General features: G+C 38.7%; 1 protein-coding gene across 3 annotated transcripts; it reads left to right on the top strand.

Moving 5' to 3' along the window:
- Window positions 1-30: 30 nt before the first annotated feature.
- On the top strand, window positions 31-28,000 carry LOC101861805 (Golgi membrane protein 1). 3 transcript variants are annotated; one of them, XM_013081427.2, is made up of 10 exons: window positions 31-211; window positions 910-972; window positions 8,908-9,265; window positions 9,934-9,988; window positions 12,371-12,437; window positions 13,433-13,558; window positions 19,892-19,944; window positions 22,425-22,699; window positions 26,743-26,808; window positions 27,952-28,000. In XM_013081427.2, exons 3-9 carry the CDS (start codon window positions 8,918-8,920, stop codon window positions 26,800-26,802), a joined length of 984 nt encoding a protein of 327 aa, XP_012936881.1. In that variant the 5' UTR covers window positions 31-211; window positions 910-972; window positions 8,908-8,917; the 3' UTR covers window positions 26,803-26,808; window positions 27,952-28,000. The 3 variants fall into 3 exon arrangements, with proteins under 3 accessions (XP_012936881.1, XP_005096544.2, XP_005096543.2); XM_005096487.3 differs by lacking the exon at window positions 910-972 and having other exon boundaries at window positions 22,425-22,465; XM_005096486.3 differs by lacking the exon at window positions 910-972.

Genomic DNA, 28,000 nt, shown 5'->3' with positions numbered 1-28,000 from the left:
CTCGATCGATCTTGCCACGCGTCGTTCTTGTGTCGCAAAAGGTATGAACGGTTCGAAGTGGAGTGTGGCTCTTTCTGTGTTGAGTTGGCCTATCGTTCTCCTCCTTTCCGTGAAATAGTTTGTCTTGTGTGCTGAGAACGTTTTCATAATAGTTCATTTGGTGCCCGTATTCTCCGTTCCGTTTGGAGATAACGCACCGTTCTTTACACAGGTATCTTATAACTTGATTTATTGACCGGTAAGATTGAAGAATACCGAACCAGCGGACTGACTTTGCTTGTGTAGTGTGTCTCAATCTCAACCTTGCCTTAGGCCTTAGGTAGGAATTCAATTATTCATAATTTTCCCGTTTTTAATATCTCTCAATGGAGAATCTCGGACCGGTAGATCTATTCATCAAAATTTTGTCAGGGGGGAGACCCCCCTGAACCCCTCCTCCACCCCAACCACTCGCCCCACCTACCCCACTTTCTCGCGCAATAATGTACGACTAGTACGAGTGGTCCGGTATTCTTCAATCTTCCTATTGACCTACCAGATCTAAATCTAGATTTCTAGATCTAGAAATCTAGATCTATATAGATCTATATAGAATCTAGATCTAGATCTAGAGATTCTATATCTATCTTGCTAGTGATCTCGACCTTTTGATAGATCTAATCTAGATTCTAGAGATAGATCTAGAATCTATATCTAATCTAGATGTAGATCTAGATCTAGATTAGATCTATATATAAATATAAGTCTAGACTCTAGAATATAGATCTAGATATAGATCTAGATTAGATTAAATATATCTAGATCTAGATATCTAGATTCTAGACGGTTTAGATTTACAGCAACGGTTTTGATTTACAGCAACGCCACAGCTTTGATTCAGTTTTTGTTTTACTCTTTCTCCACCTGTAGAATCTAGATTAGTAATTCCTGTTCCAGAGACAAAACAAGGTGCCATTCGTCTCCATTCACCAGGTGAGTCTTTTTTGTTGATTAATTTTCTGTAGTCTGTACTGTAGTAATTATTGCTCTGTCTGAGCCTCAACTCCCAGCAAGCTGTAGACCTAGCCTAGATCTAGATTCTAGATTTAGATCTAGAATACAGATCTAGATCTAGATATCTAGATCTAGATCTAGTTTTTTTTGTTTTTTGGTAGAGGTAGTGTTTTTCGGCGCTTGCAACTGCATAAGTATAGGAAGTGGCTAGCCGTACTTAAAAGTACGGCTAGACTGCCAGTCTAGCCGGAGCCGTACTTAGATCTAGGTTTGGCCCTATCGACTCAAACCTGTTAAATACACAGGTCTCATAACTCATTAGATCTAGATTAGATCTAGATCTAGATGTAGAATCTAGTAATTATTCAGGTTTAAATACATGATGCAAGTCAACTTAAGGCACGTTTTGGTTTTGTCTGAAATACAAATAGATCTAAATCTAGATCTAGATCTAGATCTAGATCTACTTTTAGGCATTGCAAACTAAAAATTTCATTTACAATTCAGCCATCGATATTAAGTACGGCTAGCCAAGAAGTCTAGCCGTACTTAAGTACGGCTAGACTGGCCCTATTAACATTAGAAAACAGGAGGTTTACATGCACTGTCATTAAGGCACGTAGTTTCGTCTCAAATACAAATACTTTAGGTACCGCAAACTAAAAATTTATATTTTTACAATTCAGTAGGCCTATTTTTTTTAATGGTCAGTCTAGCCATCATATTAAAAGAATAAGTACGGCTAGCCCAGCTGTGGGGGGCTCTCGTCGCCTAGAGGTTAAGGTGTTGGCCTCTCATGCAAAGGTCCCGGGTTGGAATCCGGGTAGTGACCGAAAAAATGTTTTGACCTTTTTTGCAACATCTCAATTGTAAGTGTCATAAAATAAAAACTAAAGCATAATAAAAAAATTCAACACAAGCCAAATTTAAGAGCTATATATATATATGTACTGTCATGTTGGCATGCCAAATTAGAAATGAATCGGTTGATGAATAAGGAAATAAAATGGGATTTAAAAAAGTACACACAATCCAATATGGCCGTCGTTTCCATAGCAACCGATTCACAATATACTTTTTGAACAATATCCCACAGCAAATATGGGCACTCTAGGCCTTGTAATAGCCAAAATAAACCTCAGGTGCCCCACCAGCCCTTAAGGTGTTGGCCTCTCATTCAAAGGTCCCGGGTTCGAATCCGGGTAGTGACCGAAAAATTTTCTTCTCTAAATTTGTCTCCTTTCACCTCCTTTCCTGCTCTCTAGTAATGTTCTGTCGTCTGCTTTCATCTCCTCTTTCTGCCCCCACTCCCTCATCTCCTTTGCCCTCTCCTCTGGGCTCCTGATTCTTTCTATATGCACAGCCTTTGTACTGCTACTCCTTGGCTTCTTCTTACTGCTATCTTTCTGCCACACCCCTGATCTTCTGGTAGGAAAGATCTACACCCAGTCTTCTCGGACAAGGGTGAACAATCTCGGAGGACCCGTGTGCAAGTTGCGCACGTTAAAGATCCCTTTGTGGTCTAAAATCAATAAAAGAATAGGCTTCGTTCACACCTTACACACACACGCGCGCACACACACTCACACACACACACACACACACACACAAATGCACACACACACACCCGACACAGGCCACTCCTTTCGCTTATTATCAACAAATCTCGAGAACGGAAACCGTTCGCAGAAATAGAGTTCAAGTTTATTTTCCCAAACGTTTGGAGAAATAGAGCTGGCCTTTTAAAATTTTGCCCAGGTGATGGCTGAAGCCTACTCTTATCGATTTTGGACCACCAAGGGATCTTTAAGGTGCGCAACTTGCACACTGGCCCTTCTAGATTTTTCGCCCTTGTCCGAGAAGGGTACGGCCTATAGGTGTAGATCTTTTCTACCACAGGATCAGGGGTGTGGCTGAAAGACAGCCCATTGTTTTCAGCCCAGACTCTGACAGCGGAGAGCCTATCGCTCCTCGTTATAATTCTCCTTATATACATCTTCACTAGACGATTCCTCTTTTCGCCGGCTAGACTCATATGGGCCAGGTACGTTATTAGTGGGGAGAAAGCGATGAATAATCACCAAACAGGAACTATAGGTGGCTAAAAATTCAATAAACAAAAAAGATTAGTGCCATGTTGAGAATAAATGTTCTGATGATAGGTAGAGAAAGGCTGAATGATAAGTACATGTATTGGTGATGAAACATTTCACGTGTCTGTGCTGCTCAAGACTCAAGACAGTCTCATTACTGATTTTGTAGCAACACGGAGGCCAATTTGGCAATCAAGGGATGCTATAATTCGCTCTTAGGGCAGTCGATGGATTTGTCCAGCGGACTGACGTCATCGCCTTAGCCGCCGTGTTCGTTTGTCCTCGTACGAAGTTCCGCGACGTGACAGCTTGACGGGAGACGATTTGAAGTTACGAGCTGGTGCGATAAACAAAGGTGAAGGAATGAGGCTCTGTCGTGACAAAACAGCAGTGAATCCCACTTGTCTATTTGAACGCCTTCAAATCGGCAAGGTGCTTTTTGAATATTGATACATGTTTATTCGGATTTACTTTAAACTGAATGAAAATCAGCAGCAGCAATAAGTCTCTTGTCAACAGTTCAGCTGACAAAAATTTGACCGGCTACGCCGGTCTTACCCAGTTAACAAACCGCCCCTGCGACAGAACATTGCTAGAGAGCAGGAAAGGAAGTGAGGGTAATTTTAGAGAAGACTATTTTTCAGTCATTACCCGAATTCGAACCCGGGACTATCAACACCTCAGGTGAAGGCCTTATTATGGCACAGCAATCTTTGATGGAGAATTAAAGTAACACCTGAAATGACAAGTTCAAAACGCATGAAGCTACAGCGAGCACCTAGCTCATCTCTGTGTATTTGCCCAAATATAGATAGATGACATATTTTCGCCATCTATTTTTGTCGTCTTACGGGGCTTCCATCGCCTGTTGAATAGATCTCATCGTGGCGGGCCCGCTTTGCTGCTTAGCACGCGATGGGCTACGCCACTAGGTTTCATGGCCGACTGCTTGAGCTGTGTGTGTGTGTGCTCGTGCGCGCATGTGTTTGTGTGTGTGTGTATGTTTGCGCACGCGCTTTGTGTGTGTGTGTGTGTATATACAACTTTGAGGAGAAGGTAAATTTATGGAACGAGAATTGCTGAGATTGTTTATAAAAGATAACACAAATTAATATTTTTTAAAAACCCAAACCCGTCGAGATCTAGTCAACAGTTCCTGGCGAAGGAAATCCAGGAGTCTTGGGGGAACCCCGGCAGAAGACAAAAGTAGATGGTGGAAATAAGTCATCTATATTTGGGCCAATCGCAGGTGCTGAGTGCTCTCTGTAGCCTCATGGGATGGTGATTTTGTTTTTACAGTAAGTTTCTGCCTAAGATCCGGCCACCTATGATCTCAGTTCGTTCAAGATCCCGCTTTTAATAAGACAACAACATTTTTGCAACATAGAAGTCACTCCTAAGATCCTGCTCCGAAGGCCGATATTTGGCTAAGATTTCACTTTATCACAGTTTACCAAACAAAAACCTGGACAGCGTAGCTCATCAACCAAGCATTAAAAATTCATGATCATTGACTGCCCTTTCCATCACAGATCATCCACTTTTGTGAGTACAATCACATCTTCATTGTAAATCTCGATGAGATGCAGGTTACTATGTTTGCCTCAGAAAGAATCACACAGAGGTGTTGACTCATGAACGTGCTTACTTTCCCCCTACATCGCACTCACACCTGAGCTCTTCTCCTGAGCTCTCCACCTGAACGTACATCGACAAGCTGGATAGGTAGGGCATATACAAGTCCGCATCAGAAGGGATCACATCGAACTGTGAATTCTTCAGAATGGTTCTTTTGTTTCCTGACTATTGCAGCAGTTGTCTGTAGCGACAAGGGCAGGGGAAATCAGTCAAAGACAGGAAGCTATAAATTTTGGACAGGTAAAGAGGAGGGGAAATAGGATTGGTGGAGATCTTGAGACTCATGATTAGATTTATTATATAAAAACAATTGCTTGCCCCTTGCCACTGTGATTGGTCATCAAGATCAACCAGTGTTTGCTGAGGTACTATGTGGGCAACACCTCAATGAGTACTTTTCCATCCGCAACTCATGATAGGCCTAGACACAAATATCGATACAGTATGCAATAAAGTTACCGTAAATTGTCACTGCGCTGCATTACAGCGCTGTTTTATTTGTATAGCCAAGGTTCACCTGCATTGCTCATACAGTATCACAGTGACCCCACCGTAAATACTATATTTCAACATTGTTTGACATTTGGGGGCTGAAATTCTTAAACGACTCAGTACACGAGCTGAGGATTAAAAGAAGTAAAAATAGTATTATGATCATATTTTAATACATTTTTTCCCCTTTCTTTATTGTAATTATTTGAATTAAACTCGCTTGTTTTTTAATAATAGTTCATCAAATGAGCTCAAATTTTCAGCAGAATCTGTGAGTCTTTGGTATTGGAAAGGGTTTTACTTTGAGAGCTGCATTCGCAAAAGAATTTAATATTTTTGTTGTTATTGTGAAGTACCGAGTACTTAAAGTGGATAGACGTGGAGGCTCACTCTGTGGTCAGCAAAGCTCTACATCCCCTCTCTTGATTAAAAATACTGACAATAGAACATAATATATCGTTGGCCTTGTGATAAAACCGACTAACGTACAAAATATCAAAAAACTTTTTATTGGCCCTATAGATAGTAAATCGTCCATTTCATATGCTCACTCAAATAGACAGATCTGAATTTTGTCCAGAAATGTCTTTAAAATATTAGAAATAAAACCGTATAACCCGGCACCCATCAGATTTTAGCCCAATAATTCTGACTATCCCACCTGTGAGGGAGGGAATGAGGGTTGGCTGTTTTTGTCGCGCTAACGAGGGGCCACGTGCTACGTTACCGACTAACCCCGGCTTCAACTCGTCTCCGGACTTCGTTCGACATCAAATTCAGACCGTTGATAGTCCAGAATTCACTCACGTAACCATGGGAGCTCTCCAAAAAGAAATATTTGTATAATATCTCTTGATAGTTTCATTGAGGAGTTATATAGATCTAGTTGTTTCCTCTTTTTTCTTCGTTTTTAATGCTGCTGATAATGTTATTAATGACTAAAACTCCCCACTGTTCCCATAGAACTGTTTATCTCTTGACAATGCAGGTATTTCAAATACATCTTTTTGGATTTAGTTTTTTTTTACACTATTTTTTCGGTCCACGTGTTCTTCCTTGTCTTTGTCCTGGAAAGTCACCAAATTGTGAAGACATTTTCCTCTATTCGAGCTACTGTCTCTTCTCCTAATCATTTGTTTTTCTTTGCAATTGAATTGACGAAGTCGAAAGCATTTAATTATTTACTAACTCACTATGAAAAAAAATGTGGGACCTGTCCAGCACACCGCCTGCCCCCAACAATCATTGTTGTTTTAAGTGCTTCTTCTTTTTTTCATTTGCAGTGTTTATTGCAGTCATTACCCTAAAAAAAGTCCCCCAAGAACTCATCATGCCCCCCACGAGATAGCCAAGGATGACAAGTTGCTCCATAAAGAGGAGTTTTTGGACAAACTTTTGTATACCATCCTGTCTGCAGATGACAATCCAGAACACGTCAGATGTGCATGGAGTATACATGGAGAAATGTGCAGAGAGGCAGAAATTTTTTTAAAAAACTATCAAGTGTTCTGCCAAAAGCTCAAGAAAAACAACTGGGGTTTACTTTCAACCAAGAAAGACCTGTGCGACATTTGCACCAGCTTCGAATCTGGAAACCTCACAGAAACAAAATACACTGCTCATCAAATATGAATATGATTAAAGCTGCATCTCGAGCAGAGAAGGAGAAGGACAGGGAGGCTGCACTGAACCCAGAGAACAAAGTGAGTGTCCTTTGTGGGGAGATCCAGTGCGTCCTCCTGGTACCATCACTAAAGACACCCGCCCCATGTTATAAAACAAAACTTGCTGTACACAATTTTACGATTTAGGATCTTGCCACCAGAGATGCCAGATGATATGTCTGGGATGAAAGTGAAGGTGGTTTGAGCTCCAACTACCTGAGATCACAAGTGACTGACTTCAACCACTTCATCATCTACAGTGATGGGTGCAACTACCAAGACAGAAATGCCACCCTGGTGAGTGCTATGGTCTCGCTGGCCAAAGAGCTTGACATCGCAGTTGAGCAGATCACGAAGGGCCATACTGAAATGGAGGTGGATTCAGTCCATGGCACTATTGAGCGATCGCTCTAAAAACGCACTGATTTACATCCCAGGGGACTACGTAAACATCATGCTCCAAGCCAGACGCATCCCCAGGCCCAATGAAGTTATGTACCTGGACCACAGCTTTCTCAAAGATTTCCCAAAGGTCGGAGAGTACTAACCAATCCTTCCAGGGAGAAAAGCAGGCGATCCTACTGTTACTGACTTGCAGGCATCAAAGTACACTCCAGTCTTTAAAATTCAGTTCAAGCTGAACTTTGATGATGAATGGCAGGCGCTGCAAGGAAAGTTGAACATCCTGTTTACGAAAGTTACTGCTGGACAACTCTGCAAAGACAGAGTGAAGATAACTGCCTGACAGTATAAACATCTACAGGAGTTGAAGGCTGTCGTACCACATTGCTACCACAATTACTATGACACTTTGCCTCAGTAAGAAGCTTTGAAATCGATCAAGTCAAATTCGTTTATTTTAGAGTCTTTCAAAACAATGGTAACTTTTTGTCGTATTGCTTTGTTATAGCCATTGGACACAGAGTGAGACAGACTGCTCTTCTATTGTTGAGAAAACTCAATAAAGTAGTTGTTGTCAAGTCACGCACCTTGAAGAATGTTGGGGTATTCTTTGATACTTACGAAGTCTTTTTGCATATAATAATAATATACTATGATGTAACCAACTTCACCCAAACCATTGCTGAGGTAGAGGAGATTTTGTGTGGCTTTCTGCTTTCATTTCTTTTTTAGTATTACTTTTTTTCAGGCATTTGAATGACCACACAGTGTCAGTAGTACCGTGTCAGACACTGTCATAAATTCTAAAGACCTGCTGCTGCTGCTGCTACTACTGTTGTTGTTTTTTGTTGTTGTTTTTGTTTTGTTGTTGTTGTAGCTGCTCGCCCTTACTCTTCGAACCTCCTGTTCTTCTACTTCAAATGTAGTTAAAAGATCCATTGCTGTGTTATGTTTTTTCTACTTCTAGTAAATTTTCAACTTTGTGGCTGCTGTTTTTGCCCGAATAGACTCCATAGCACTAAAATGACAGCAGCTGATAGTATGGTGGTAGCGATAAAATGGTCCTCCTCCTCTTCCTTCTTTTTCTATTTCTCACTCCTCCTCCTCCTCCTCGTTTTCCTCTTTCTCCTTATCCTCCTCCACTTTTATCCGCTTACACATGAAATCAAGAATTTCCCTTTTTTAAAAAAAAAATTAATGGGCAGTGCATGCATGTAAATATGGTTAACCGGCATCTGTAGTGTAGTGGGTAGGCACTTTACTGTTGTACGCAGTAGACGCGAGTTTGATTCCCGATTGGGGAGAAATTTTTATTCATATATCTCTGTCATTCTTCAGGGATCTTGTATCCCTCTCAGCCAGGGTTTGCTTGGTTGTATCAAAGACTGATGTAAAATTTGAAGGTCCTGTTACTTAGTTCACTTATCATGGTTGAAAGGGGTATTAAACCTAAACAATTAGTTGCTTTTTTGGTTAGATTTAATTCGGGGGAGGGGGGGGGGGGGCAGGAGAGGGAGCAGGTGTTTTCAGAGCGGCTAGGGTTAGGTGGGACGTTTATGAAGGGTTTTGTAAGGAAAACTTTGTCGTTCAATGAAGGTCTATAATCTTTTCATTGTCTTCCCCAGGTAAAGCAAAATGGTCTCCTCAAACAGATCACAGTCCCCCGGAAGGACCCCTCCTTTTATACTAGTGGGACTCTTGGTTCTTGTTTGCTTCCTGGCCTATAACTACTGGAGCCTTTCAAGTCAAAACTCTGATCTGGTAGTTGAATTAACCTCAATGCAAAATCGGGCAAGAGACGTTTCGGATGAAAATACACAGGTGAAAAGCAGCCTTGATGCAATCCGTCAAGAGCTAAGTATTGCCAAGAAAAATCTTGAGTCTGTGAAAGCTGAAGTAACGGAGAAGACAATACAACTTGATAATGAAAAGCAGGAGTGTGCCAATAAGCAATCTGAACTTGTAAACTGCCAGGAATCATTGGTAAGAATTGTTAAGAATATCAGTTGTAAGAATGAAAATTTTGTATGATGCGTAAAAGAGATCATATTCAGGGAATCTGACACGAGTTTTAAATGAATCAGAGGGCCATGCCTCAAATTGTGTAGGAAAATATGCCAGACAATGAATGAAATCAATAATTTGGACCATGTTTTCTCATACTGTAGATGTTTAATGTTTAAGAAATTAAATGTTTGAAAAAGGTTAAGCAGTAAGCCCACAATTTCCTTTTATCTGTTCCTTTTGGTGCGTTTGAAAAGAAGTGGGTTTAATAATTTGTGTACTTTGGATCCTATCAAAGTTCTGATTAATTTAAAGCTTTGACATGGTTAAAATTGCAGTGTCTGTTTTGTTTTTAATATCACCCATACATTTCACGGAAAGCATTTCCATTCAGTCCCTTCTTCCTATTTTTTTGCAGCTTTGTCTATTTCATCTTGTCCTGATTTTGATTTTTTTATTCTCTGTATGGAGTGGTTAATTGAAAAGAGGGCTTATAATAGGTTCTGTGCAACTGGTCAACTGGGGGGAGGGGAGGGGTTTCATATTTTGACAAATCTTAATACATGCAACTTGCTTACACATGAAATTAGTTATCTGTTTCGTTGGCCTGCTCCTATGTTTGATAAACATAATTTTTTTCCCCTCAGGCAACATGTGCACAGAGTCTTAAAGTTGAGCAAGATGAAAAAGTAAAGATTCAAGGTAAAATCATACCAGTCAGTCTGTCAACCAAACTGGTAGTATTAGTTGTTTTAGTTGTATGTGAAAAATTCTGTTTATCTTGCCTTGGAACTCATGAAGATTATCGTGCAATCTAAACACACATGTAGATTGGGCAAGTGCGTGTGTGTAAGTATGGTTGTGGTGTAATGGTTAAGCACTACACTGTTGAAAGCAAGAAATCTGAGTTTAATTCCGGAATAAGGAGAAATTTATATTGAGTATGTTGTTCTTTCTTCTTGGATGTTGTAACTTCTGTCAACTGAACTGGTAGTACTGTTTTAGTTGTCTGTTCAAAGTTCTGTTTGTCTTGCCTTGAAATACTGGAAGGTTATCATGCACTCTAAGCTCACACATAACTTGGAAAAGCTGTTGATTATGTAGATATGGGCAAAGTGGATGGTCAGAGTTTTAAGATAATAGATAATAATCCAGTCAAATGATTTTTCCCAAAGTAAGCAGACTCTAAAAAGTTAAGTCATTCATTTACTTTATAAATTATTGTCATCCAATCATGTCTGTGTTCCTGTGTCTGTGAATGGCCTATCTTCAAAATGTCTGTATGCTCTAAGGAATTTTTTCCTTCTAATTGAAAATTCCTAATTTTTGTGGTTTTGGGGGGGGGGGGGGGGGGATTTCTTAGGTCAATGCACACACTGCTAAGAGTTGGTCATATCAATTATAATTACATTTCAATTGTATTCTAGCTGATGAAATAGAAGTTTAAATGTAATACTATAGATGTTCATTTCTTTGGGGCTTTACTTGTGAGAGTTTAGTAGAGTCAATTAATTTTTTCTTAGATATTTTGGTATGGTCTGATACTACCTTAGTGTGGGGAATTGTTTTATAAAACTTCCCCTGTACATCTAAAGGTAACCTTTGAATCGTTCCTGTTTCTGAATAGGTGTGGGGGGGGGGGGGGATTAATCTGAAAAACAAAAGGTGTAGGCCTATGTGTTCTATTTCTTTTTGAGAGAAAACTTTAACACCACTTGACACAACATAGAAGAATATACTACTTTCTTTGTTCTTCATTTCTCCTTCATAAAGAATGAACAGGCAAAAGAAATGAAAGATTTGGGAAAAACACACATGCTAAGAGGTTTTCAGCTTTTCATTTTTTTAGGATTTATGGGGGAAATTTCCCTTTCTCCTTTTTCTTTAACTACATGATGATACTTTGCCAATGCTCAAACCTAAATCTTGTATTGGTTTTCTTTATTATAAGACACTCCACTGATATATATATATATACACCCCGGGGCAGTGCCACTGACTGAAGTGTCTTTAGGCCATTCCCAAAGGGGGGACATTTCTCGTTCAAGCATAGTAGAATTGTAAATGGGCTGACTAATGTCACGCTCATAACTGTGCCTGATGTACAACAGGGAACTGCTGCGTTTTCTTTCCTGATCCTTACTATTGTCATTTTCCTCTACTTCTTTTGTGTGTTTGTCGCTCCGTTATGACCTGCTATTTTGGGGTGCCTTGATAGTCGAAGCAGACCTTGTGCTGTTGAAGCTAGAGAGGTGAGCAGTCTAAGTCTGATTCCCTGTAAAGACTTCTCTGTTGACACCCACCCCTTGGCGCTCAAATGACCTTATGCAGTAGCGAGCGCCATAAAACCCTCGACTATAAAAATTTATATATATATATATATTTTTTAAATTTTTTATATACTAGCTTGGTATCCCGTTTGATGAGCGGACTGAAAAGAATTGATCGTCAAGTCATTGTGGAATCAGTGCGCTCACTCCTTGTGAACGGAAGCCTCACTTGTTCACAATGGCGTCTAAGAAGATGGACTTTTCCAAGATTCGACCTAAACGAAACTAATGAAAAACTGAAAATTAAACGACAGTGACTTCAGACTCCTCAATAAAACTGCACCCTTGAAATTATTATGAACCATCGTTAATTTTGTCAAATTCGAAAGTTAAGTGGTTCGGAAGTTTTAGACGGCCAAAGTGATGATTTTTCACATTAAAAATTGTGTCGAGAAAAGACTTCCGATTTTTAAAAAAATGCGAAATTGTTGATCATAAGTTAGCCTTGGACTAAAACTTGTCTGGACGAAACTAAGCATTTTGGAAAAATGGGGGAAAGGTTTTCTTGGATTTTTTAAAGTTTGGTCCTAGCCACATGGACGCCTGCAAAGTTTCAAAGGTCCACACCTTTAGGTAATAAGGGAGGAGTTTGTGCACAAAGCTTCCCAAGTCCACTTTTATATATATAGATATAAAAGCAAGATACAGAATTTAAATTTTCTTACTTTTACAATCTGCAGATTTTAACCAAATATTTCATTATTATCTTTGCAGTTTATGTCTTATGGACATCTCTTTTTTTATCTTTTCACAGGTGAAAAGGATGCAATGCAGTTGGCTCTTGATGCAGCTAAAAATGCACCAAAAGTCTGTGACATGGCGTATGTGTTTGATATATATCTATTTTAAGAAAATATAATTGTGTAATGACAGGGTGGAATGAAGTGCTCGACAATTTTTTAGCTATGTGGAGTTATGGGTAAAATCTTCAAGTTTGTTCATTTGCCTTGCTTTTGATGACACAAATACTTATCTTTCTTGAATAGAAGTCAAGATATTTGCAACTGAAGGAGATGGGGTCTCCTGGTGTCTCATAAAAATTTAGCGAGAAAATGACTGCCAAAATTTGGTGATTTTCAAAGCTTGAGAGACTTTGGACACTGCAAATAAAAAAAATTTTCTTGCATTTGATCAAAGGTTTTTTTCAGTAAAATCCACACAGTAATTTGTTTTTAAGTGGACATAACAGGTGGTGAGCTGAGCTCCCCTCGAAAAAATGACGCTAACCATGAACGAACTTCTTATTAACATTGTAAGACGAATTAGGCCTCCTCTCTAACATTTATATGACATCGTTTTGTAGTAAGTACCGTAAAACGTTTACCAAAAAAAAAACCCCCCCCCCCCCAAAAAAAAAGATTCAGTAAAAATTGCCCAAATGGAAAAATATCAGTTTTTTAATTCATTTTCATTATTTTGATGAGTATCTGATTTCACCATGATGTTGCACAAATTAGTTGAAGATCAAATAAATCTGGTACAGTGTCGTCAGATCATGACTTTTAGAAAGGTATTTTGCTGCAAAATCACAAAGGTCTTTCACAGCAATAAGGATTCGCTTTTGAAATGACTTTACCTTCAACAATATTCAATTGGGTAAAAAGGCACACAAACTAAATAGCTACTGGATTATCAAGTCATTTCAAATCATCATAAAAATCTTGATTATATGAGTTATGTATTTTTGGTCCTGTAACATTTGTTTTCCGGTTCGTGTCTCAGTTGTGTTTATTACTCTTCACATTAGAAGGTTTCATGGATTTTAAAAATGTTTTTTTTCCGGATGCTGATTTACTTTTTACAATACTGTCTCCAGAAGCTGCGAAGGCCCAGTGAAAGAAGTGGTGGTTGTGGCTGCCAAACTCACGGGCTCTCAAATGATTGGTGATGCCTTGGCACAAGCTGGCCTTGACGCTGCCAAGCTTTTAGAAGGCGTCATCATGTAAGTTTGTGTATATGATTTGTTACCTTGGGCTATGTTCCTGTTTATTTTTTCATTTGTTTTTTAAAAAGAAATTGGACTAACCACTACTAATCAATTAACTCTTTCAGAATTTGTTCAGTTGGTATTATTGAAGTAATGTTTTAAATGATTGAACTTCCTTAAGTCAAGGAGGCCAATATGAAAAGGGAATGGTGTATGAGTTATCTTAACTCCTTATCTCTAAGGGTGGTAAACCCACTATGCCGGGGTTCTTCTTTGGTACAAAATCTAAAATTGACAAATATACATCACTAAATTGGTCATTAAATCATAACAAGTGAACCTTATTTGATAGTTATTTATCTAAAGAATGAAATCCCGGTAAAAGAGACCTGTTTTCAGCAATTGCCGAAAAGTAATTTGACGTTGAAGTCGTTATAAAGAAATGTTCCCAAACTGTTGCCCAAGCTCTCTGGCACAGCAAATTTGATCACGAGCCACTGAGAATGGCTTGCCGGAGATAAGGGGTTAATGAATATAAATGTTTGAGGGTCGTGTTGACTTGCCTTTGTCTTGATATATATCTTTTGATTTTCTTGTTTCAAACGTTGATTGACCATGGTGTCTTTGAGGTGTGTCTATGGACTACTTTCTTTTTAAAATGTTGATAACTGAAAAAATTACTGCCTTCAAAGCCTAGGAAATATGTGGTTCAACATTTAAGACAAGAAAGACTAGAGAATATATCAAGACATAAGCTAGTCAAAACAATCCTCAATTGTTCATAAAGATGACTTGTACATTACTGAGGAATAGCCCTGATTTGTCATGAGTCGTGGGTGTTTCATTTGGTCTGAGTTGGACTTCGTTCAGGTTATGTTTATTGCAGTGATAGAATGTCAGTATCAATCGATATATTTACTTTTCTTCTATGAATAACCATCAGTTCCAATCTATTTACTTTTGAACGTCAACAGTTAGACAAGTCATAATTTCAAGGGAGTGCCTAGTACAGACCTGCCACTCATCCCGATTTAATCAGGATATCCCGATTTTTTGCCCCAAATCTCAAGCATCCCGATTTTCCCGATTTTGGTCGCCAGTATCCTGATTTTTTGTTGTTGTGTCTGTTGCGTCCGATTCTTAGACAGCAAAAAAATTTCTGCAATCTCTTTTGTTTGAAAGCACCGCTCGGACTTTTGATCGGCAGGAACGCTATTTTCTAAAACATCAATGCCGGATCCAGTAGGGGCCTATAGTTGACTCACGCCCGTTATTTCGAAGAAGTATCGATTTTTAACTCCGACTTGGGTACTCTCTAGATCTACTTTGGCTTTTCTTACCAAGAATTCTCCAATGATGGCCTGATTACTGTAACAATTATGACATATGCCTAAAAATAATCTATTCGTTGTTCTGCCCTTGCTTTAAAATTCAAGCAAGCTTCGTCCGAGTTCTGGTTAGTCGGGCCCATCATCAAGACCTGTTCGTGGAACTTTGGAACTTTCGTTCGCATCACGTGACATGACCTCGTACGTGTGACTAGTGTGAGTAGCGCGTGTGTCGGGGACCGCGGGTTGTCGAGGGCAACAAAGTTCATTCACACTGGTCGCGTTTGTTGAGTTGAGATGTTTTTCGGGACTTCGCCAGTATGGGACGCCCGGGGGGAGTGGGTGGGGGTATTTTTTTTTTACACTTCGACTTAAAGTGCTTGGCTACTAATTGAGGATGAAGGAATAGGCCTAAGAAAATAGTTGTAAATGTACGACCTTGCCTGATACATGCGACTGAAGTCAAACGTTGTTACTGTATGGAAACGCGCGCCTTTGCATGGATGATTAGAGTTACATGTATGTGTAAGCTATTGTCAAGACTACGAGAGTTTCAGCATCTCTGCAACCTGCGCTCCCCCAGTCTATGACTATCCAACTCAGACTCGAATACATGCTCTCTTTCAACTTTTTCCTCTACTTTGAGGCTCAATGGGAACTTATTTCTGCGAAAGATTTATCTTGAGTGCTTGCTTCATAAAAGGGAACCGGGGACCCCCCCCCCCCAGTGCCCCTTATGACTAATTTGCCGTTGATCCCGATTTTTTCACCAGATCCTGATTTTTTAACTCTGAAATCCTGATTTTTAGATTTCATACAGTGGCAGGTCTGCTAGTAGAACGAATTCAGTCGATTAGCCTGACGCTTCTGGCCCGTGGGAATTTCTGCGTATGTTCATGTTCTGGCCCATTGGGGTTTCTCTCTCTATCTCTGTCTGTCTGTCTGTCTGTCTCTCTCTCTCTCTCTCTCTGTCTCTGTCTCTGTCTGTCTGTCTGTCTGTCTCTCTCTCTCTCTCTCTCCCCGCAAACAAAATTTTTCACTTTCAACTCAGTGCTGGAACGTTAGTTTACACTCGTATCACGGGCCGTCAAGCGCTAAAACAAGGTCGCACCCAAGTCTCGCTCAGACGCGAGAAATGGCAATTGAAACATCTGGGCAGTAGAGAATCTTTGATAACATCACAATCTTTGACAGCGCTGCATTTCTATTTTTAGTAACTTTGTGACCGGCATTCTGATGAATAATAATAAAGGGTGATAGATCTAGTCAACTCGTGAGGGAGGTCCCAGAGAAAGTTGCATTTGAAAATATCAAACGTTGCAAGAAAAATTAGCAAAATTTGCGCAAAGGTTGCGCTGATGGCAAAAGTTGCGTGCGCAAGTTGCGGGCGCGAATTCCTCTGAGGACAGAAATATAGATGGCTGAAATACGTCATCTATATTTGGGCCAATCACAGAGTTATGCTAGGTGCTCTTTGTAGCTTCATGTCGCTCGGAAGGCTGCGAGGCCGTGTTTACGCTACCTAGTTCTAGATCTTGGTGACCGGCTCCGGGTGGGCAGAAAAATGGTAGCCAAACGAGGTCACAGAAATCCCCCCGGGGCAGTAGCGTCAGGCTAATTGACCAAATTCATTCGAGTAGCAAAACGCTAGCCACCCCAGATCGGGCGGCCAGCACCGGCCTAATTTTTATCTCAGTCATAATTTGCACTATCCCCTTGCCACGCCCGTTCATAGTGTAATTTTGTAGGCTGATCAGTGGACCACCATAATGAGTTGAGGGATGATGTATTCTTGCCTAGCTTGCCTGCTATTAGTGCCCACCCCTTGTCTCATCTTCAAGTCAAATTTTTTCTTTTATCTTAAAATCACAAGTGTGAACTTTAGTGACTAACATCTGTACGGTGACTCCACCTATATATCACTCTCAGTCCGTAAACTTTTTTTATCCTGCAAGAACTTTTCAGGTGCTGGTTTAGTTAACAATCTACCGGGGTACGATGGTCTACTGTAAGCTGTAAGTCCCACATTTTTTTTTACACGGCCAATGACAGTTCCAAACCTGTATAAATGCAAAGGGCATACGTTAACTGATCCTTGTCAGAAGTCCCAAGTCTGTATAAACTAGCAGACAATCAAGTAGAACAGTTATAAGACCAGTCAGTGCTGGACTGTGAAGTAGATCAGAAACATTGCTGTAGACTGTCAACTAAACCAGTTATCAGACAGGTCTTGCGGTAGACCAAGTTAGCCAGAAACATCGCAGTTGATTGCCAACTAAACCAGCATCACTTTTTACTCATCGATATTTTTTGGGGGTTTTTTTGTTTTGTTTTTGTTTTCTTATTGTTTTTGCACTCTGTCCAAGAGATCCTCTGATGTTTCTAGTTTTGCTTGATGAACGGCTCATGTAGATAATGTTGTTTGACTAAATCATAGGTGTCAAGTTTGCTTCATTTATTCATGGTCATGTAGGAAAAGAATGTTTGCGATATCTGTATTTTGGTTATAGGTTTTGTAAACTTTAGGTATGAGGAACATATGTGTCATGACGTGGTGGAATCAGGCGCTTGTCAATTTTGGGACATATGGAGTTATTGGCATCATCTTAAAGCCTGTCCATTTGCTTCACTTTTAATGAAAAAAATTATCCATTTATGTTAGATACAAGTCAAGATATTGGGGATTGAAGGAGGTGGGGGTCGCTTGGTTTCAGAGGTAAAATTGGCGAGACAAGGGCCGTCGAAGTTTTGTTATTTCCTTAGCTTGAGAGTCCACGGAAACTGAAATTAAAATTTTGTCTGCCTTAATCAAGGTTTTTCACTAAAAATCCGTACAGAAATGTGTTCTTTAATGGGCATGAAAGGTGTTGAGCCAAAAAACAAAAATTGGATAAAATTCCCAAATTTACAGAAAAAATGCCAATTTCCTGACTTTCATTATTTTGACAAGCGCCTGATTCCACCACGCTGCCTCACATATCAAGAAAAAAAAGAGAAAATGTTAATGTTCAAAAACACCATATTTTTGCCTTCCGCATGCTGGAGTTTAATTTGTTCCATTTTATGACGAACGATTCACATCCTATTAAGCATGTGATTGTTTGAATCATGCATGAATGATATCACTTATCTTTCTTGTCAGATTTTTTGGTTATTATATTAAATTATTATGACACACTAATTTTCAGTATTTTACTTGACCTATGTGACCCGTTGGGTCCCAATTCCAGCTTTTATTATGATCTGCCAAGTATTAGACATTCGGTAAATATGGATTACATATTATCATCCGATTGTTGCTTTTACAGAGGTACCTGTCATTTTTTACCTGAGTTGCTTGAGATTAACAGAATTTTGGTTTCCCTCGGATAATTTGGATATTCTTTAAGTTCATTCTATAATAATTCTCGGTCTTGATATTTTTTTCACTCACTTATGGTTTTTGATGAGAGCACTCCTCTCAGTTTAAAAAGCAGATTCTATAGTGGTGCTTCCGAAAAAGTTGATCTGTGTAAATACATTTCTGAAGGACATAAATTTTAAAATGTTCATTTGTAAGGGTAATTTTTCATCTCTTGTGAAAGGAGGGGACAAGGACATGTGGACCCCGGAGCCAATTTCAGTTTCTATATAAATTTAGGCATTCCCTTGTGTTAAATTTGAGATCTTTTTCATTTGTCTCGGTTTCAAGTCAATATGCTTAAATAAGCCAGTGTGCTAATCTTAATAATATATTTTAAAAGACCTTTTGTTTCCTTTCTTTCAAAAGCATGCTTTGTACAATTATAGGACTGTGTAAGGTTCTTTGGCAAACCAGACTGAGAGTCTTTCATATTCTGACCAAATATGTTGTAAACAACCTGTTAGACCTTCTTTCAGACTCTTAAATCCTAATAGGTTGTTTAATGAATGTGAATGTTGTTATGCCAACTTGCCATTAGAGCAGGCTGGATTCTTTGTACATTACCTTTGTTAAGTTTTACACTGTTTTCAGCACAATAGCTGGATCTCTAAAACGTAATGCATGTACAGTGAGAGGGTCTAATAATACACCAGACTTAAGGCAGTTGCTGTTTTTAAGATGTCTGAGCTCTCATGCCATTTAACATTTCAACCTGTGACAAATTGTGTACTTCAAGGTAATGAAGATTTGGTTCCCTAATTGGCTCCTTTTCTGGAATGTTTTATATGTTATACTGGGTGTAGACTTCAAAGTAGAGACGTTTACTTTGTTGAATTCATGCTCTTAATGTCAAAAATATTATATTTTAACTTGAATATTGAAAATGTACATCTCCAAGTCATTATTGAACATAAAAAACAGAATGCATAGCAACATCTAAAACTGCAGTAAATCCTATTTGCAATCTCTTAAGTAAAAGTGAAAAGATCAAACAAGTTCAGCAGTCTAAAATCTAGGAAATATATAATTACATCTAGTGACAAATGTTCCACCAAAATTGAAAAAAGAATTGCAGTTGCTAAAGACAATTCAGTAAAATGAGTCCTGTCCTGAAAAATAAAAACATCTGAATGACTACTAAAATGAGAGTTCTAAAAGGCTATTTATGGTCAACCCTTCTACAACTGTGAATGTTAATCAAAGACAGTAAAAATGTAACAGAAGCAACAAAAATGTGGTTTCATTGCAGGAAAAGAAATCAAATAGGTAGTAAGAATAATTATAAAAAACAATTTAGGAAGAGAAAAAGGCACTCTTGGACACTTGAATTGACATAAAGGCCTTGAACATCTTACTCACACTTGAAAAAACAGAAGGCAAACAAGGCAGGGCAACTTGGCAAAGCTTGAACAAATGTGTGTTGAGAGAAGACCAGGATAATAGGTTTTAAGAGCACTCGAGCAAGAACAAAATAATGGCGAACCGTGATTGCTGATGTCTGTTTCAGAACTGGCACTTTATAATAATGCTTTTTTTTAGATTTATGCTTTCTTGTTGCTGTTATTGAGCTCACATTTTTATATCGTACTCATTTTTATCTGTGTCTATTCTGTTTAGCCCTCCTCCAGTTCCCGTCAAAGCTGAACAGCCGGCCCAGTCTGTCCAGAATGGTAAGAGCACTGTGTATATTTTTTTACCTATGGAAGACAAATAAGACAAGAGTAAATCTTTTTAAAAATGACTCAAATTGGTATATTCATAGAATGAAAACTTGTTTAATTGTTCATTGAGTTCAGGGTTTTTTGGGGCTCTTTTTTAAATTGCAAGAATGCTTCTGAATGTCAACAATGACATGCATTTATTTTAAAGCTGCAAAGTAATTCTTTCAATTGTCGCTTTTAAGGACAAGCGGGCTAGCCCAGATTTCGGGGGTTTCCAGAAATCTTTCCCTACTTATAGAAGAAGTTTGGCTTCATTGAGGTGTATATTTGTTTGGTTATAGAGAAAACTCTCCTTGTCTTTTAAAGAAACTGAACAAGGGTCCAAAAACTTTACCTTCGATTTTCTCAAAACAGCTTTTTTCGGGATAGCCCCCTTGTGCTCAAAAGGGACCCAATTATCTATTGAACTTTTAAGGTATAAAAAAGACATGCTTTTATTGAATTGTACCCACTATACAAACTTGTCTATGAGTAATCTGACTTGTCGTTTACTAATATTTTGTAGTGTTACACTCACCAGTGAACTAATTCATTTGGACACCAAAAATGTTGAAAGTGAACTGTAGTGTTTTAGACACAAAAGGTTGCTGTCACAAATTGAGAAAAACAGTGTATGACTCAAACATATCGACAATGCATACACACATTTTGTGGAAAAATTCCAATTAGTCGTTTTCGCTTGGATTGCTAGTTGTAATATATTAATACATGATGCAAGAAGGTTTCCAAAAGATCTTTTTTTTTTTAAACTTGACTAATTTTGGACTTACATGGTTTGGGACTGTTACTGGTGCCACCATTATGCTGATTTTTTAAATACATCATATAAAGTATGCTTTCCATGGCCATAACATTCCTTGGCCCAATTATTCCTCCTATTCTATATTTCCCTTACTTCATAGCCTTTTTATTTGTTTGTTCTGTCATTTTGTACACAATTTTTATTCATTTGGTGCTTTCTCTTTGTAGCTGCTCTCCATTACTCCGCCACCTTGCCATATATAGCTCTTCTTATTCTGACCTAGCATCTGTGCTTACCGCCCTTGTGCAATAGTGCTTACTACACAATTCAGTTTGTCTGTTTTGGTGTGTGATTTTAAAGTGATGTTTCATTACAGTTAGAACTGGCACATAACCTCATTTCTCTAGTTCTTAAGGTGTCTTGTCTGGTTTGCGAAATTTTATAGAAATTTGAAATGGTTACCTAACCTTGCAGGGTAGCTTGTTATGCCAATAATTTTTCTGTTGGTGAACGAGATCCAGTTTTTAAAAAGTCACACAAACTGTAAAAATGATACTAGAGAATGTCTGTGGCCATGTGAATGAAATAAGATCAAGATAGACAATAAAATCACTAGAAATTTTGAATCTCCCTGTGCTCTATAAGGCATGATCATGTTCAGACTATTGTAAATCAAGATAACTTTGGTGTGGATCATTACTTGTTCTGGTTGATGTGAAAATACTGCAAAAGGCTAGCAGAAGATGTAAGTGCTATAAAAAGAACAAAAGCCAAATATGGTCTTCATATTTTATCTTGCATTCTAACTAATAGTTGTCTTCTTTTTGTGTATTCCTGTTATTTCCCATTTTTCCTGGCAAAGAGAATTAGGATTTCACTTCTGAAGCGACTACCAACTCCTACCTCTTTCTTCACTTTCCTGCTCATTTCAGAAAGTAATATAATTGTGTCACGACACAGTGGAATCTGGCGTTTGTCTATTTTTAGGCATATATAGTTATCAGTATCACCTTAAGGCTTATTCACTTGCCTTGCTTTTGATGAAAAAAAAAATACCCATCTATCTTGAATAGAGGTTGAGATTATTTTGGAGGAGGTGGGGATGTCAGAGATAAAGTTGGCGAGAAAAAGGCCCGCAAATTTTGGTGACCTACAAAGCTTGAGTATCCTTAGAATTTCATTTTTTGTGTCTTTGATCAACATTTTTCAGTAAAATCTATATAGATATGTGTTCTTAAATGGACATAAAATGTGTTGACCCTAAAACCCCTATAGAAATTGCCCAGCTGGCAGAAAAATGAGTTTCTTTGATGTCATTATTTTGATGAGCGCCTAATTTCACCGAGGTGCCAAACATCTGTATATATTTATCAGTCTTTTTTTTTCTGTTATGAAAGTTCATGTCCCCATTTAAGCATTTAACATCAGCATTTGTTTTCTTTGTTATCCAATACATTTTGGAAACATTTTTCTTACCCTAAATCATAACCCTTCCTCTGAGAATTTCCTGTATTCTCATTTTTGTTTCTGTATCGGTAGATTTATTTTCAGGTTATTGTGATCAGTGCTGTTAGTCCAAAGTTCATGCATACAGATTTTTTTGGGGGGGTCCTTTTTTTCCCCTTCTGCCCCATGTGAGCTGTAAGTGTACCTTTCTACACACTTCTTGTGTTTCTGTCTTGTACAGCCCCAGCCCCAGCCCCTGTGGAGAATGGACCAGCAGTTCAGGTAAAGTCTGCGGATAATGTTACCCAACAAACAACTGGTGCACAAAATGTTACCAATGGGACTTCTGACCTTGTTTTTGCCCCTGGCACTGAGAGAAAAGATGCCGTGGAAGAAGAAGAGGGAAATGAAGAAGAGCTGAACGAGGAAGAAGCTGATGTTGAAAAGGCAGAAATAGAGTCAAATGGAGAAGAGGAAAAAGGAGAAGAGTCAAACGATAACCTAAAGGATTCAGAGGTAACATTTTAAGTTATGCAGGTAACCCATAACTATTTTGGCACTCATTAAGAGAGGGGTAACAAAGGTGATGATGGTATTTCTTTTTGATTTTGCATCCTTCTGACAATTTCTTTGAATTTACAGCTCTTTGCAAGTTGTATGATCTTTGTTGTAGTTTAGCTTTTGCTTGAAATTTATTCAATCGTGATCTGATTGCTCTTTTCAAATATTCACATGGCTAGTCTCAACCACCATTATGCTATCGAAGCTGATGTTTATCCCATTTGAGCAGTTGGATAGATTTGTTTCTATCTTTTTAAATAAAGTAAGGAGAAGATTCGTTTTGAGAGTGAATAATGCTTATCCTACTTTGTTTATATCCACATTTCCTTTTTTTATTTTGCTATGATGAACTTACTGGACTGGGACTATTGAAAAGGGATAATGAAAATATGATTGAATCTTGTCTAGGCTTGGGAAATATTTCTTTATGTACTATAACTAGACCTGCATGTTTGCCGACAATCGTCTGAAATCCGACAATCGCGACCTGACCCGTGAACCGGCCGATGCTATCGCTAGGCCCACCTGTATCAGTCAATGTGCGTAGTGCGAGGCTTGGCCGACTGCCAGCGCCCCCTTTTTCTCCCGTCGGCTTCGTCGGCACTTTCGTTTTCGTGCCGACCGCCGACGCGCGCACCGCCGACTGCTGACGTCGGCGTTTCCGACATAATTGTCGGAACCTAAGTAGAAATGCGAATACGAAAAAGGACGACAATCTAAATTATCTACTTTCAGTTTCGTGCTCGAGCGGCCATTTTGAATTTCGTTTGTTGACTAATTTAATTGTTCAGATCGTGTAGATTCAAGTCCGACTCACTTGTTCTAATAGAATCTAGATCTAGATTAATATTATATAGATCATTATAGACCTCAATGGAGGATTCATATTCCAATTCTATTGTGTCAAACCCTATCATAGGTTGTGCTGTAATATTAATATTGGCATTGGTAAAAATAAGCATTTCATCAGGTGCGTGAATTATTTATTTATTTAGAATCTAGACTCGGCCGAGTCCTTCTGTTCGGAATCGGATGCGGATTTCTAGTTTAAGGCCTCTTCCTATTCATTTGTTCAACAAGATCTAGATCTAGATTTATTAAGATTATTATATCTATATCTAGATGTATATGGAGGATTCATATTTCAATTCTATTGTATTGTATCAAACCCTACAGCAATGTAGATGTAAGCCATCTAGATCTAGATCTAGATCTATATATGCTCCTTGTTTGTTTTGGAGTGTGGTTTTTTCATTAAAAATTTTTTTTTTTCATTTAGGACTTGTTTTGGCCTTTTTACATGAGGCCCGTTGCAGGTTCTTTTTGGGGTTAGGGTTAGGTCTCTTCTTTTTTGTGTTTGTTGGGGTGGTCGCTCGTTACTCGGATGTCCTTCCTTATGACACCCACAAAGGCTTTTTTTTTGGGGGGGGGGGGTTGGGGTTGCGCAAAATTTTCAGACAATCTGGTTGAGGCTCACATGCAGGTCTATATAACAACCTGTTGCTGTACTGCTTTGTCGTGCGAGTATACTGTTACACAATGGCATCAGTGTGATGTGGTCTGGACAGTACAGGGGAAGTCGAAGCATCTCTGAAATAAAAAGGTTGCAAAGGGTCTGTCACTTTGATGCATGTTTGCGCGGAAAAGAATGTGTTTTAAGTTTTTGTAGATAAAAAAAATAGTTAATTAATATTTTTGGCATCATGGTGAAATCAGGCACTCACCAAAATAATGGAATTGAAGAAGCCAACATTTTGCCGTCACGATTTGAAATTTTCATTGAATTTTTTGGGAGGTTCAGCACCTTTTCTGTCAATTTAAGAAGACATTTCTGTGTGGATTTTATTTAAAAACGTTCATCAAAGGCACAAAAAATGTATATTTGTAGTTTCCAAGGACCCTCAAGTTTTGGAAGTCACCGAATTATTGCATTTTCTATATGCCAAATAATTGATGAGCGCCTAATTCCACCACACCATGACACATAAAGTCTCATACTTGTCACATTCATGTTGAATATGTGATGCTTGTGAAGACTGTGAATCAGGCAAATTTGATTTAAGAATATCTGGTCTCCACTCTCCAAAAGAAGTATGATTTTCCTCAGAACTATTAATTAATGCCGCACAGTATTTTCTTTTATAACTTTTTTTAAAAAATGTATATTTTTTATTTATTTATTTTTAAATATATTTTTTTTTTATAAATTTTTTTTTTTTTTTTTTTTTTTGGGGGGGGGGTGTTTTCTCAACATTTGACTGCTATTTCATAGTTGTAAGGGTGAGAGCTTACTATATTCGTTTTTAACCTTTGCTCTCTGCATGTATATTGTTTATAAGTATTGTTAACTCTAACAGGAAGGGAGGATTCAGTTTTTTGGTCATATTTTGTTTCGGAGATGGGGTCATTTGATCAAACTAAACCATTGCCTGACCGCATCTGAAGTCAGTATTTTGGTGTAGCAGGAATTTCTGTTGCCATGGAACCTATGACATGGTTCAGCACTCAAATGTGGAAAGGAAGCATAGTGAAGAATAGTTGGGTTTTTGTGTGAGTTTTTTGTTACTCTACAGTTATTTTGTTGATTTTATTTCTTTATTTTTTTTGTGCAAGGTAGAAGTGGCTTGTTTTGTAATGTTGTTTTTTTAAAGAATGTCTTCACTGCAAAGAAAATCTTAATACAGTGGAACTCGGATTCAACAAGCTCGGATTCAAAGAGAGGAGATGGGTTCCCCCTTTTTTTTTCTTCTTTAAAATCAATTTTAAAAAGTAACCCGGATTCAACGAGCACTTATATCAGCAAGCTTGTGTTCAACGACGTCGCTTCCAGGGTGAACAGCCGCTGCAGACGTGGCGTCACTCATTTTTGTCCCACAACGAACTTTATCTATTCCCGGAAACCATCCATTGCACCTGCATCGTGAACCATTATTTTATTCACTTAACCGATTGTATGCAACCAGTCAGCGGCCTTCTTTCACACCAACCCATTTGTTGTTGGCACGGTGTGTTGGGGGCGGATGGGCGGCCTGCACACATGTGACTGTGCGTGTCGGGAGGGGGGGAGGCACCATCATTCCGAGCGAGGAACGTCACAGATACAAACGCGTCACAGTCCCCCCTCTGCAACTGATCATTATTACAATGATAAGCTAGCCTTGGCGTAGATCTACGTAATGAATTGTGCGCTGGTCTATGGAATCAAAAGTTACCGTATCCTAGGCTAGGCTCTACACAGCAATACAACTTTTTGGCAAACAATCGAGATGACACAGGCGCGAATTTGAACGAATCGGTCTTTTTTTTTTTTTGCACAACTCATAATTTGCAGGCGTTTCAGGCACAACTTGTTACTTCTCTTACATTACTTGCTCAGTGCCTGTTATTATCTACACACAACCTCATGTTTGCTATAACGAACACTCGGATTCAACAAGATTTTAGGTCAGGCCCGGCGACCTCGTTGAATCCGAGTTCCACTGTATATGACAAAAAAATATGGTTTTGGGTGAAGTGAGAAAGCCCTTTAGGTTCTTGATCAATAACAACAAATATAGTATTTAACAAAATATCATCCAGAGTGTGCTATTTGCAAAGATTTCATTCTTGTAAGCCATGGATTCAAGAATTTAAAAAAAAATTTTTTTGTCAGTTTATCACTTGATAGGATTTTAAAAAGTAGAAAGTAGAAAGTAATACCCTTAACTGTTGTTTTCTGTATTTCTACTCAGTTCATAATAGTTTTGTCTGACCTGCTTGTACAAATATCAGATGTTCAGTGCCAGCTGTATAAACTTGAGCAGGCGAAGTACAGTCAAAGTTGTCCAAGACGGCTACCCATTGTCAAGAATAAAAGTGTTGCACATCTTGGACAGGGTCAGAATATGAAAAGGCTGCAAGGGGGGGAGTAGGTAGTGGTCACTTGTATGGGTGATTGTCCTGTACAGGTGGCCATTAGATCAGGATTGACTGTGTATGCCTTTTTATTTCACCCCTAGGCCCCAGCCCAGCAAGATCAGCCAGCAGAACAAAACCTCGCGGTTGAGGAGGGACAGTAATGAAAGGTAAGCATAGTGTTTGTGAGAGTAGGATTGCTTTGTGAGAGTAGGATTGCTGCTGTCACCCCTTGAAATGGAACAAAGACTTAATATGAGGTGTACTCTCACCAGAAGCTATACTGTGGAGTCTGCTTATTACGTTAATGCAATTTAGCGGTAAACCAAAAGAAAAAAAAATCCCCATTTTTTTTTCCTTTCATTTTAGCAACCTCTCTCAATCAAAAACCTGGCTAAACAGCTGAAAGTCTCATAATCCAAGATTTCAATTTCGGGAGACTCCTTTGCAGTTGAACTGGTAACAGATTTAAATTGAGTGATTTGATTACTTGTATATATATTTAGTTGCTCAATGGAATGGCTTGTATAAGTAATTGATCATATTTTTTATATCGCTATGTTGGTTATAGTTATAGGTAGCCTACTTTTTTTCCCTCAAAATTCTCTGCCAATGATCTTTCAAGGAGCGATCTTGTTTGTATATATAGTCCTCGGCGATCAGACATTATTTTTTTGTCCTGGTAATATACCGTTTGTAGTCCTTTGTTAATTTAAAATGATCAATCTTTTTCCAAGATTTTGTTTTGGAAGCCTTCTCACAGTGACAGCCTTTTAAAAAACTGAAAATCACAACATTCATGTGCTCAAGCAATCACCAAAAATGTATATGTTGGTCCTTGGATTAATGTCAAGTTGAACTGGTTTCCTTGGAAATAGTACAAAGACTTTGATTGTTGTCCTTTTTCTCTCCGTCTCCCTCAGGACCAGAATTTTTGGCGGAGACTACTGTAGTTGGGAGTTTATCGTCAGGTGCTGAGGACATGACCACATTTACTTGTATTTTTATGCTAATTGTTTAATAACTCACAACTGTGAGAATATGTGGTCGCACTAGAATCTTATCTTAACAGAACGGTGTGGGTGGTTGGAGGGCGCCACTGGTAGGTCTTACTTCTTTACTTTCCCCTCTGTTGTTTCTGTTTGTCTGTCGTCATTTTCCCCAGCACTGAATGACCTTTATTGTTTCGATGTGCTTCTCTTTCCTCAAAGAAACATTAACAGAGCGGCAAACACCAGATTGTCGAGTCACTATTGTTACAGTCCTGTCGTTTGAACTGATATCTAAGATGAACACTATACCACTCATTGCAGGAAGTAACTCGGAAGCTGTTTGATGTTGTTCCCAGTGGATTACAGTGTC

The sequence above is a fragment of the Aplysia californica genome, unplaced genomic scaffold (genome assembly GCF_000002075.1).
Source record: "Aplysia californica isolate F4 #8 unplaced genomic scaffold, AplCal3.0 scaffold00130, whole genome shotgun sequence".
Taxonomy (NCBI): domain Eukaryota; kingdom Metazoa; phylum Mollusca; class Gastropoda; order Aplysiida; family Aplysiidae; genus Aplysia; species Aplysia californica.
The sequence above is the reverse complement of the archived record's forward strand: the minus strand, read 5'-3'. Positions and strand labels throughout refer to the sequence as shown.

Excerpts from the sequence above, each read along its gene's own strand:
- LOC101861805 (XM_005096486.3), top strand. The coding sequence starts at position 8,918 with ATGGTCTCCTCAAACAGATCACAGTCCCCCGGAAGGACCCCTCCTTTT. Across the intron at positions 9,266-9,933 it reads TAAACTGCCAGGAATCATTG|GCAACATGTGCACAGAGTCT; the intron begins GTAAGAATTGTT and ends TTTTCCCCTCAG. Across the intron at positions 19,945-22,424 it reads GGCCCAGTCTGTCCAGAATG|CCCCAGCCCCAGCCCCTGTG; the intron begins GTAAGAGCACTG and ends TGTCTTGTACAG.